General features: G+C 45.8%; 1 protein-coding gene across 1 annotated transcript; it reads right to left on the bottom strand.

Moving 5' to 3' along the window:
• Positions 1 to 388: 388 nt before the first annotated feature.
• On the bottom strand, positions 389 to 5,248 carry ZNF367 (zinc finger protein 367; the record flags this gene model as incomplete). Its single annotated transcript, XM_084224645.1, has 5 exons — positions 389 to 933; positions 1,517 to 1,655; positions 2,028 to 2,147; positions 3,809 to 3,959; positions 4,889 to 5,248. The coding sequence occupies 5 exons, from the start codon at positions 5,246 to 5,248 to the stop codon at positions 693 to 695; spliced, it is 1,011 nt and encodes a 336-aa protein (XP_084080771.1). The 3' UTR covers positions 389 to 692.
• Between the last annotated feature and the right edge of the window lie 8,224 nt (positions 5,249 to 13,472).

The following is a 13,472-nucleotide window of genomic DNA, read 5'->3' on the forward strand; positions in this document are numbered from 1 at the left end:
ATTTTCAGATAAAACAATGTGCAAAACTTCCCAACTACACATGTTAGGAATGACAAGTGCTACCAAGAGATTCTGCTGAAATCAAATCATAAAAATGTGAAGCAGCAAAGTCAAGCCTCATACCTTGGGCAGTCACAGTGAAGATATTCCCTGCATGAAGCATTTTCTTTCCCTGTACAAGCTGAGATAATTAACCCCTGCCCTTCACCTTGGAGATGCTAGGTAAAGATATGCTGACATTAGAAAAACATGGTTTCATTGCTGTTTAACAATATCCCCAGACTCATCACTTTGCTAGATAGTCAGATAAATACTTTTTTGTCAGCCTTCTTTGGCCACATGTACCATCCTGCTAATCACGAACACTTTGTTCAGAAAGTGTTTCCTGTGAAATCTGCTTCAGATAAATGAGTTAATCTTGCAAAATCTAGCTTCCCATGACACATAAATTTGTCAATCCTGCCTTATGCAGTCCCATATTTACAAAATACTTAGAAATTTTACATCTGTCTTCTACCCTATCAAAAGTGCAATTCTCTCACCCCATGATATGGGGCAACAACATTCTTCATAGATTCTACAGAATAGCAGCCTATTATAAGCAAATAAGGTGCTTAGCTTATGCTTGGGATCTAACTGGTTAAGTAACACCAGAAAGTACATTTTTTATGGACAGAGACTGCTCCTCCTATCTACTGTCGCAGGGGTGCCACAGCTAAGTTTGCCAGCTCAATGAGCGCCAGTGCGCCATGCATGCGTTCACGCTGCTCCTGGAGGCGACGGTGGCGGGCAGCTGAATGAGCGCTGTTTTTCTCCTCATCATCCTCTTCGTCAGACTGAAGATACTCCATTGGGTCCTGCTGTTCCTGATCTGTTTTCTGGATTGCTTTGGTCTTCAAAGCAGGAGCACGCTGCTCTCTAGTCTCCCAGTACCTAGAACATCAAACATGAGGAATACTTGTAAATACATACAATTGACTCACACACCAGCAATTCAAAATGGGCAAAAACATCCCAAGTACTAGCTTGCATCCAACTTGGCATTGCGCTTGGCTTTACCTTTCAGCCCCTATATGGTAGTATTTAAGCTGTCAGAAACCTTCTTTATTCAGTATTTTAAATGTAAAGTGCCCAAGTGACAGATTTCTTGTCTCCATGGTGTCCTCAGCAGGCATTTCTTCCTAGTGCCCTTCCTACACAGTGCCCCTCATATAGATGCCAATTCAGCAAAACTGTAGCACTAGCTAATAAAGTATTAGCAGGTGTTGATCAAGCGACAAAAAAGTATTTAAGTAGAGAGCAAACACGAAACAAAACAAAGCTGTAAGAAAAAAGTCTCATAAGGAACTTCGTCTTGACCAGGAGTTCATAATTCTTCAAGGAGAGGCAAGGCTGTTCTGATGTGTACTGGAAGAACATCTAGTTCTGCTTTCTTGCGATTTAAGTATCCCAAAGAATGAATGTCAGACCACTCTTTTAAGTATTTTGAGAAAGATGACACCATGAGAGAACTTACTTTGCTAGCCACTCGGCCACAGCTTTATTATCAGCTGTCTCCTTCTTACTCAGCCTGTCCGTGAGCTCTTCCCTCTTGAGTCGGGCGTAGGGATGTTTCGGACAATGACGGTTTGCATGTGTGAATCTGCTTAAACAGCCTTAAAAAAACCACAGAGTGACAATGAAGACCATGTTACAGAAAGCAGCCAACCAAAGAAAGTGTAGCATCTGTGGGATGGAAATGCCACTGAATCCACCCTGCCCCATTCACAAAACCCTAGGTTTTGATGAAAACCAAAGGCTGTAGGTTTGTAACATGCTCCATTATTTTATACATTAGTATCCACTGACAGAGACTGTATGCAATCCTTAGATACATACTTGCAGAATTAGGCAGATTCTGCACAGCTCTTCCCTTCCCTAAAAGTTCCACCAAATTTAAATTCCAAAATTTTTGCCATGTGGAGACACATACATTCCCAATATTAGTCTGACCCCAGAAAGCTGTAAATAGTTTTCTGATGACTTACCATTCTCTGAGCAGACAAAAGGCTTTTCTCCTGTGTGGAGACGCTGGTGAGTTTTGAGCTGCCCACTCTGTACAAAGGCTTTCCCACAATCTGGGTAGTCACATAAATAAGGCCTTTCACCTAGAAGTAGTAACAGAAGAGATTTATGAAAGATGACTAGAAGTGCCAAAGTGTCCAGTGGCGGCAGTCCCTGGCTTGAACCTGGCACAAGCAAGCTCTCCTTTTACCCATTCAGAAACTTGCATCTACTTAAAAAATCCTGGTGTACTTAGAAGTGCATGCTCTGTGCTACTGAAAAATATACTTATTTCCAAAGAGAAAAAATATTGTACTTTTCCTTGTCATATTTTCTGATTTAAGACTCTTAGATAGCACTACGTAAGTTTTGTGAAACTGTGCAGCTGTAGAACAAGAAATATGGACAAGTATTTGGACAAGTAATGTAATTCAGGTTGTAACCAGAAAAATTTTATCCTTACCATAGCCTGAACTAGGGTAAAAGGTCAACATTACTACAAGGTTATAGAAATATCTTATTAGGAGAAATATCTCATGCTTAAGAAAAGTTATAATGCTGGAGGATGCATGAGAAACTTATTCCAGATTTAAGTTTTCTAAAATCAGTCATCAAGAAAGAGTTCTCCATGCAAACTGCAACCAGAAGAACAAAGGTACCAAGTGTCTCCTACAAGCAGATCACACATACTACACAAAGGTATGCCATGCCACCGCCCTCAGGAAGGCAACAAAATGAGGGTGACTCTGGCTCACTAATTCAGAGAAATGACAGCTCTACTCTGTTAAGTAATTCTTACAGTTCAACACATTGTATTAGCGAGTGAAATAACATATTTTGACCAAAAAATGAGGAATGCTGCTGTTTAATATTACTATCTAGATTAGTCATAGTGACCTGAGTCAGAAGGAGATGGTGAGAGCCAAGGTTTTTGTGGGATTTTGTTTGGTTGGTTTGGGGGGAGTGCTGGTGGTGCTGTCTGTATTGTGAGCTACATTTTTTCATATTTCTTCACAGTGTTCTGTTGAAGAAATTAAATGTATTTGCTTGGTTTAAAAAAAAAAAACAAACAGCAACTTCAGTTTAAGCTCAGGTGAGTACTGAGTAAGTTCATAATATATTTAAACTTAACTGCAAATCACTTTCTAAATATAGTTCAGTAAATTAGCATGATCTCCTCCATCCAAGAAAATTGATTTTAGGTGGTGGGAAAAAACTGCTGGATGGTGATTTTAAGCATGTGGACTCTTCTCTCAATATTTAAGCACACTTCCTAGGATGTGACAATCTTGAAGTTGCCAACCACTAACTTAACTTTTTAAGTTAGTGTAACCTCTTACAGCAAAGCTTCAATTGTGATGTGAAAAATACATCAGCAAGGAGGGAGGAAACAAATCACAAAGAACAAGCAATCAGGATACAAAGTGCTACCAAGCTCAAGTACAGAGCACCAAGCCCAAGACTACAGTCTTTCCTACAAAGTGAGTCTGTGTCATGGACAGATAAAACGTGTACACAATTTGACTATACTATTATAGCCCAAATTGCTACAAAAATTGTCACTTCCCCATGACAAATATGGTTACAAAGATTTTGATTGACTAACAAGCACTGGGAGAAAAGTGTGGTTAATTTAGCAGTTACAATAAAATCATAACAGGTCAAGTCCTTTGGAGTTCCTTCATGTTTGTTTGAAGGGATTTAATCCCTTCGTTTGTGTTTCCTAAGCGGCTCTCCCCAGTTATTCACAGATCCTTTTACTCACCGGTGTGAGTTCGTTTATGGGCTTGCAGTGACTTCTCTCGTGGAAAAACCCTGTTGCAAATATTGCAGCGTATCCTGCTGGAAGAGTGCTCTCCTTCACTGATCAGGTCTCGGACAGTGTCTGCTCTTGGACGGCCACGTCTTATTCCATCCTGGGTGTAAATAACAAGGCAACTAAACTCAGGCACTTTCTATTCCCTGCAGTTTGGCCAAGTGGCACAGCGTCCCCTAGAGCGACGGCATGACCAAGGATGGTGCTGTGACAGCACAGAGCCACACCAGACTGTGCCCAGCCCATTCCTAAGGGCCCGGTGCAGGAGGAGAAACTGACAACAGGATAACGGAATGGGTCAGGTTGAAAGGGACCACAGTGGGTCATCTGCTCTAACCTCCCTGCTCAAACAGTCATGCTAAAGCACACGGCACAGGCAAGATTGTGTCTAGGCTGTTCTTGACTACCTCCAGGGACAGACACTCCAAAACCTCTGTGGGCAACCTGTGCCATGCTCGGTCATCAACACAAAAAGAAACTCCTCCTCATATTGATGTAGAAGTTCCTGTGTACCAGTTTTTGCCTACTGCCTTTTTTTCCTTCAGCTTGTCACAAGCACATCCTAGCTCCATCCTCTTAGAACCCTTGTAAGATACTCATATCCATCAATAAAGTCATCTCAGTCGTCTCTTCTTGAGGCTGAACAGGTCCAGCTCCCTCAGCCTTTCCTCCTAAAATAAGTGCTTCGGTCCCTGAATAATCTTTGTTGCCCTACACTGGACTCACTCCAGGAGCTCCATGTCTCTCTTGTACTCTTGAGGAGCCCAGAACGGGACAAAGCGCTCCAGATGCCAGGAGAGACAAGAGTTTTTTTCGACGGCGAAAAAAACTTTTTTAGATTTATTTTTTTCCTTTTTAAAGGAGGGAGGACGGGCAACCGCTCCGTCCCCCCCTCTTCCCCGCGGCGCGCGCGCCGTTACCGGAAGTGACTTCACTTTAAATGCCCGGGCGGAAATGCGGGAGGGGCGCGCGCCGCGGAGTCACCATGTAAACGCGCGGGCCGCCCACCCCCGCCCGCCGCACACTCACCTTCAGGTGCCGGTGCCGCCCGCCGCTGCCCGGGCTCCCCGCCTTCTCCTCGTCCCCGCCGGGGACTCTGCCCGCTCCCCCGCGGGGCGGCGGAAGGGCTGAAGGGCCGGCGGTGCTGTCGCCGCCGCCGGGGCTGAGGGTCACGTTGTGCGCGTTCTCGCCCCAGCGCCATGGGTAGACCATGAAGTCGCTGAAGCCGGGGCTGGTGGGGACGGGCGGGACGGGCATCGGCTCCTCGGCCCCGCTCCCCCCCGAGGAGGGCTTAATCGGGGTGGTTTTGATAACGGAGACCAGGACGCGCTTCGGGGAGTCCTGGCAAAAAATCACCGGGGGTGTGCCCGGCGGGAGCCGCTCCGCCATCGCCGAACCCTCGCGGGCAGCGGCGAAGGGAGCGCGGAAAGGGAGGGAAAGGAAGGCGCTCCGCGGCGGCACGGCCCCGCAGTCCGCGTCCGTGTCCCGGAATGGGCCGTGCAGCTGCACGGAGGTCCCGCGGCCGTCGCCACCTGTCGCCGCCCGGGCTCGGCTCAGCCGCTCATCACTGAGGACGGCGGCTCCCTGTGGTCTCGGTGGCCTGCCCTCAGCACCCCTCCGCCTCCGCAGCCACCCCCGAGCGGATCCGCCAAGTCAGCGGCTGGCCCCGGCCATGGCAGCGGCCGGAGCGAAGCAGTCACGGCGTCCCCGCACCTTTCCGAAGCGAAGCCGGCCCTGCTGGCAGCCCTGGTCCCGGCGATGCCCGAGGAGAAGCCGCCGCCGCCGCCGCGATACCTCCGTGCTTCCAGCCCGGGCCGAGCCCCAGCTTTTCCCGCGTTACGTTTCGCGCCCGAGCGCAGCCAATCACCCGGCCCGGCGCGAGTGTCACGGGGAGTCTGTTCCCGCCGGCCAACCGCTGGGCGGGAAAGTCGGCGGCCGCGCCTCTAGAGGCGGGGCCTGGGGGGGCGAGGCCGTGCGGCTGCTGCCATTCTATTGGGCAGAAGCCGGGCTCACGGCCCCGCCGGAGGCGTTGATTGGCCCGTCGAGGCGGGGGCGGGGGAAGGGAGGGGTGGCACGCCCGGGCAGGTTTGGCGCGCTGCTGCTGTGGGCGGGCTGCGCGGGCCAATCCCGTGGCTGCGCAGCGGAGTTGGCGCGCCCGGCGGCTTAAAGGGGTCGCCTGGCGGTGGAATAACGGGTCGTGGCTTCCCATCCCTGGGGCGGGGGAAACGCTTTCTTTTCCCCTGCTGGAGCCCTGCCCTCAGCGGCGGACAGACCTGGGAGCGAACTTACGGGCTGGGAGGGTACCTCAGTGAGCTGCCGCCGCCTCCGCGGGGATCGTAGGGCGGGCGGGGTCGGGCCGGCGCGGCCGTTATGGCGCTGGCGGGGCTGCCCGGGGAGACGCCCCGTCTAGCAGCAGCCCCCGTGGCAATAGGGCGCTCGTAGCTGTACAGCTACATGCACGGGTCCCGGATCTGTGAGAAGTGTGCAGAAGACGTTGTGACGGCCCTCGACTCGGGAATTTAGGAGGTTTTTAAGGCAGGTGGTATTTTAAGAGGATGGTGCCCGACTGTATTCAGTGGTAGCCAGCGATAGGACGAGGAGCAGTGGCCCTGAACTGAGACATAAAAAGCTTCACCTCGACATAAGTAACAGCTTCTTTACGTTAAGTGTGGTAGAGAACTAAAACATAAGTTTCCCCTCAACATGAGGCTGCTCCAGTCTGAAAACATAACTTGCATTTATTACTTTAGTAGATAAATATTGAGGCCAGTATCAGGAGCACAGACAAGCCGCGGAGCTGTAAAAATGGTGAGGTTTTTTTTCCCTGGGTCTATTTTCTTCACAGTCCATATGCTGCTGACTGCTGCATTGTAAGAGTGTTGGCATACATCATGACTGACAGGAACAGGAAAATGCAGGGAAGAGCAGTTTTGCAGCATATGACTCAATAAGTAATGCCTTTTTGGATAACAGGAAAAGCCTACCAGTTCTTCCAACACAGAGGCTGTAATACAGGGCTGCAGCACTCCTTATCCATCCTGAGATCAACAGCCCTTTCATTCTGAATTATAGTTGAGTTTGCTTTGATTGCTCTTTCAAACTAATTAAAAATCCTCAAATGTTTGCTCAGGCAAATTCTTGTCCATTGTTATGCTATCCCAGCTTCTCAAAGTCAGTGTTACATGTCAAAGTCTTACCATTACTATGCCAGGTCAGGCCTTCCTTACCAGACCAGAAAGAAAATGCTGCAGCTTGTAACATTTGTTTCCAAAATGAGCAATGCTTGGATCTGACCTCCTTAAAAACCTTTGGTCCTAAAAATAGCCCATGCTAAATACTTGGTAAATACTTCTGGTAATATAATGATGTTGTAGAAGAATATGTTAAAATCTACTTTAAAATTTTAAAGAAGGGAAAAAATTATTCATGTTAAAATAATTGCACCCAAAAACCAAACTGCAAATACTCTTAATAACTTTCCAAAACTACATGCCTAAAGCTTCAGGTAATACATGTAGCTGCTAAAGAATTCCAGTGATGGATGGAATTAACATTGTGAGCTGGTATACAGAGCTGTAGATATTGTGAATGGTGTAGAGTGCATTGTGAGCAACAGAATATCTCTATATTTAACCTATACTGCCCCAATGTACACATTATGTTTTGTGATGGCTTTCAAGGGCCTGGCAGCAGATTAACTTATTATATGGATCTTGTAAATTTTTCTAATGCCAACTAATAGACTTTTATTAATAGAGGAAGCACAAGAGAAGGGAGAAGTTAGTTGATGCCATATCTGTTATTTTAACTGTTCTGAACAATAGTGTTTCATATTGTAATAGCCATAACCAAAGAGAAGTGAACTTTTTCTCCAGATCCTACCACTGCAAGAGAAAATGGGTATATAGAATATACCTGGCCTAGAGGGCTTAAAACACACTGCTTTTCAGTACACAGTCATATGTATTGCGATGTATTATTAAAATATTCATGTAACATGTAAAACCTGTTCTAAAGTAATCATCTGAACTGCAGTATCTTAGCAATATTAAATATGTTCCCTTTTCATGGCATTTTGATGCTGTGCTACTAACTTAATGTGTGTTGTGACATGGCTAGATTCCAAAGCCTCTATAACTTCCCTCTGCAGCTGGACAGAGCAAAGAAATTTTAACAAAAGGTTCATGGGTTGAGATGAGGGCTGGGAGGGGTCACTCACTGAATACCATTGGGGCAAAACAGGCTCAACTTAGAGATATGAAGGGAATTTATTACTGACAAAATCAGAGCAGGATAATGAGAAAGTAAAATAACTCCTTAGAAACAGCTTCCTGCCATGTCTCCTTCCTTCCAGCTCTGCCTCCTACCCCAGCAGTGCAGGGAGACAGGGAATGGGGATTATGGCCAGCTCATCACCCCAGGCTTCTCCTGCTGCTCAGGGAAGGGAGGTGTTTCCCTGGGGTCCCTCCCACAGGAGACTGTTCTTCATTAACTTCTCCAGCATGGGTCCATCTCCTGAGCAGCAGCTCTCAGTGAACTGCTGCAATGTGAGTCCATCCCATGGGCAACAGTCCTCCCAAAATTGCTGCAGTGTGGGTCACTCTTTCATGGTACAAGTCCTTCAAGGACAGGCTGCTCCAGCATGGGGCCTCCCTTGGGCTCACAGACTCCGTTGAGCATCCCCTGCCCCGGTCTGGGTCTCCTCCAGGGGCTGCAGGTGGATGTCTCATCCCATTGGATCTCCACGGGCTGCGGGGGCATGGCTGCCTCGGCCGTGGTTTGCACCAGGGGCTGCAGCAGAACCTCAGCTCTGGTGCCTGGAGCTCCTCCTTCTCCACTGACCTTGGTGTCTGCAGAGTTGTTCCTCTCATGTGTTCTCACCCTACTCTTCTCTGGCTGCAACTACATATGTACAATATCTTTTTCTTCTTTCATCTTAAATCTGTTATCACAGCAGAGTTATCACCATTTCTGACTGGCCCAGCCTTGGCCAGTGGCACGACTGTATTGCAGCCACCAGGGATTGGCTCTGCTGGACATGGAGGAAGTTTCCAGCAGCTTCTCACAGAAGCCATCCCTGTTGCTCTCCCTTGCCCTTTAAAACCCAATTCAATGCATTAGAGCATTAATATTTTAGTGTAGAAACTAGAAAAAGTTCTCTATGATAGTTAAAGGAGCAAAATAATGAAACATGATACAGTCAGATCAAATCCTGCTTATTACAAAAAAGCATACCTTTTATCACACATGATAAAAGACTGGAATTGTAAGAGGATAGGGAGCAAGGATTCAAGAGAAAGCAGGAAAAATACCTGTGTTTTATCTAGCTTGTTAGACTCAAGATGAAAAGGACAATTATGGAGTTTGAGGATAGTAAACTTTCAGAGATAAAAACAACTAACTCTGAAGCAGAACAAAACATGACAAATAAAGATGAAAAGATGTATTCTACCTCTTTAAAGCATGCACTTTAGATTTTGGCCATTAGGTAGATAATAGCAAATGATCACACTGCATGTAACTTTCTTATGTTATACTATGGACTTATGTAAAACCTTAGCAATGGTAATATCTTTTATCCAAATCTTTATTATTATATTTTTTAAGTTTCTGTATTTCTTGTCTGAGCATTCAGATCCCACTCTAGGAATCACATTCACAACCCGTGAGACTTTCACTGCTGGGACTGGGACCTCTTTGCAGTGGATGGCTCCAGTGACATGATGGGTGCCCCATTTGAATCCCTACACACACCACACTCACACAGCCAGACAAGATTCCTTTGCCATCTTGACCCCACGTTTCCCATAGCAGTGTCCCAGATTCTGGGTTCCTGTAAGTATTTTGATCACAATGCAGCAACTCAGTAGCAGCACATGCTGTTTCTAAGGGATCCCTGGGCTTTTACACCCTTGCAATCTATGCACCCACCCTTCATGCCCCTTGCACTTGCCTCTTGGTCCAATGGTGATATTTTGGCTGAGGTTCTCTCCTTGTTCATTGGGTCCTGCAGAGTCTCTAGGTGCTGGCCACCCCCACCCCTACCAGCTAGCACCAAGGTCCCTGTGCCCTTTGTTAGTAGAAGGTCAGTGCCTGTTCCTGGCTCATTTAATGGGGCTCTAGCCATTTGCTGCCAGCCAGGGCACAATGTCCAGCTTGCACAAAAAGTTCTCAGCGTTAGGTGTACTCCTCTATAAGCGTGCCCATCTTTGGTGATGCAGCTCTCCTTTTGGCTTAAGACTTCATGCAGTCAATTTTGCTTAGTAGAATTGTGTTGCTGGAAAATGTATGAGATAGCTAGATCCTCTAAGTGACACAGTGTTACCCTCTCTACCTGTTCTAGTGCCCTGCCCCAGAACGGCACCTTGAGCCATGTGATGTGTTCAGGATGTGTCTCCCTCAGGCAGGAGAGATGTGGGCATAGAAAACAAAATGTCCAGGGATGAGAAAGTGTCTGTACAAAAGGTCAAGGACAGGATGACCCTTGCTGCTGATTAGGTACTTAGCTGCAAAGGTCAGAGAAACACCAGTCACCATTCTCATTCTGTCTCTTGCAATTAGGCACTTTTCCACTTTCAACAACAACAAAAAAAAAAAAAAAAAAAAAAAAAAAAAAAAAAAAAAAAAAAAAAAAAAAAAAAGCAAGGGCTGTTTTGGTAAAGATGCCATATTTCATACCTACACCTGCTAGGCAACCTTGTGTAGGATGCTGTTCTGTGTGTGTGAAAAATCCACTTGTGGAGAGAATGTGGATGGAACAGCCACTTAGGCAGGCAGCCCTTATCTTCATTTAACATGAGTCACCTGTTGTCAGAAAGGTTAGGCATCTATGCCTTGTATTACAACTATGAGATTCAGGCTTTGCATGCAAATATGTAATCATGCCGAAGCCATCACTATTACTTTTTGGTATAAAATTCCGGACAGAGCATTTGGTTACACTTTGACAGTAAAATTCAAGTTTTCCTTGTCCGTCTCTATTGTTTGTAATTCAACAATCATGCTGATTGCACATAGCAAAAAGCTGTGAAAGGAATGAGAGGGAGGTGTTTTAACAAACAAACTGTGGCCTTGCTGGTAGATAGAGCCAGATACTGATAGGAGAAAGAAGCAGTAGTAGGAACCATAAATTCCAGAGTAATTCCACTAATTGACACAGACTGTTACTCACCCAAGGCCACGCTAAATTCCTGGAGTTAGAGAAAAAGAACAGAGGAACAAAAGAAAAGGGAAGGGAGGGAGGATACACATTAGAAGAAGGTCTGTATTAGGCTATTTGGGAAGTCTGTACCTCTCTCAAGTACCTAAGACTATGGGAAAAGAGACAAGGAAGTGGGGGACTGAGAAATTAGGATAAAAGGGAGGATGCATCCCCCAGCAATTTGAGACATCCCATTGGGAACTGGGAATAAAAGGGACCTCTCCTTTTATTAATGAATAAAGCTATGGGACTCCACTGTCTCTTTTTTGGACATAAAAACCTCTGGCATTTTGGATTATTTTTCTTGACAGCTGCAAGCAAAAAAGAAATTGCAAATTATTGTCATTTGTCTTGAAAGACTTCTAATCAGTTTGGAGGTTGGAATCTCTTACAGAAATTTTGTTTTGATTGAGCATCAGAAAACTAGGGATTTTTCTAAATCTTTACATTCATTCTAGGAAACAGAATTGTACAGATAAAGACAAGATATATTTATAGCAAACACTGGTTTTAACTGTCATTGGGGAATCTCTCTGAGCAGCTAGATTTTTTTTTCTCTTTTGAGGCTTCACGAAAAAAAAAAGCCAAATCCCATGGAACACCAAATCTCTAATCTTACTGCTGAAATATATCCGAATTCCTCATATTCATCCCTCTCCAGAGATACTCTGACCTTCAAAGTACTTATTAAAGCTGTAAAGACATTACAGTCAGTGATGGCACTAACCAATGATGGTCATCTGTCATCTTTCATGTATAGCATAACTTTGATTCAAACTTGTAGAATATTTAAATAACAATATTTCTAAAATTTCTAAAAAACTTCCTGGATACAATGTGTGCTGAGGAAATCTAGCCTAGATGCTGCGATTGATACTAAAAGGCTCGAAAAAGATCAGCAAATATTTGGCGAGATTTTTGATGTGCTGTAATAATGTGATGTTGTTAATGTCTTTCTCCGATACGTACAGGACAAGAAACCTTTCCAGTTCCTTCTTTGCACTGAAAACGCATGAAGTTTCATCTTTTTACTAACTAAACCAACAATTCAGAGGAAAAGACAGTTGATCTAAGCAAACATTTCTCGTATTTTATTCCTTTATCATATTATTGAAAATTTCTTCATGAATTTTTGTTAATTATGGGTAGCTACATTTTTCAACATAAGAACTGTGCAGAAATAATGATTTTTTTTGTTAACTTATATTTTTCTGCTTTTAATTTCAAGCATTTCAGAGCCTGAGAAATTTGACTCAACTACCAGGATTTTTTAAAGCTCTTTGCAAGCAGATAATTGTCTGAAGTTACAGTAATTAATTCCATGCAAAACAGTTTGTGATCTCTTGAATTAAATTGAAACTTGAAAGGGCACTAAGTCCAATTAAATTAGTTTTATTCTGCAGTAAGCATGCCCTGCAAAAGTGGGTCTACATGACAGCCAGGAGAGATGCAATGACTATGTTCAAGGCTTGGAATAATCTGTAGGGGATGCACCTTATTTTATTTTACAGTGCACAGACTTATCAGCACCCCAAAATGAAGAGAAAACAGGGCTGTCTTTAATCCCACCTTTTGAAACGTAGCAAGAATTCTGATGCTGTTTCAAGTTACTGTAATAATAAAATTAATTTCAAAAGCAGGAGGTGTGTACAGTAAAGTTATCACGATAGAGGAAGCGTTAGTTTCACATGAACCATAGGAATAAAGATAGCCTCACCGCAGGAATCAACACTGCAATCGTCATTCTTTGGGCAATTGTGGCTGAAGGGCTAAGATTTTGTTGTTACTGTGGCTGATGAAAGAGGCACTGATGTTTTGCCCGCCCAGGTGCCTGTCCTCTGCGGAAAAAAGCCTTGATGAGTTGCCTTGATGAATTTCCTGGCATATCACTGTTAGTCGTATTTATTGAGACATTTTTATTTTGAGAGAGCAAAAGTACTCCCAGCTGGGTCCGGAACTGTGAGCATCTGACAAGGCCCCTACGGGCGTGCTGCACCAAAATCTGTCACCACGGGGGCTTAGTGGCGGCCGGGGAGCCCCGTCCTGGCTTTGGCAGGGCGGAGCTGCTCTCCGAGCCAGACCGTGAATGCCGCAGGCTCCGCGCAGCGCTGTGAGCGGGTGGCAGTGCCACGGCGCGGGACCGCGGAGCTGGCTGCCGGCATGGGCACCGCCGCTCCTCTCGCTGGAACGCGGCGTTCCAGACACCTCGTGGTGACACCAGACTACTTCATCCAAGCGTGCCGGCCACCTACAGCAGAGCTGCCCTGGGGAAGTCCCAGTGTAAGCGGGCGCCGCTTTCGCTGGTGTCGTTTGTTAGAGGCTGTAGGTTGTACCAAAAGCCCGCTGTGTGCGGGCGGCCCACGCGAAGCGCCGCGGCTAGAGACCGTCCCCACACGGCGCGGAGCTGCCGGG

Source organism: Fringilla coelebs (genome assembly GCF_963513975.1).
Source record: "Fringilla coelebs genome assembly, chromosome: Z".
NCBI lineage: Eukaryota > Metazoa > Chordata > Aves > Passeriformes > Fringillidae > Fringilla > Fringilla coelebs.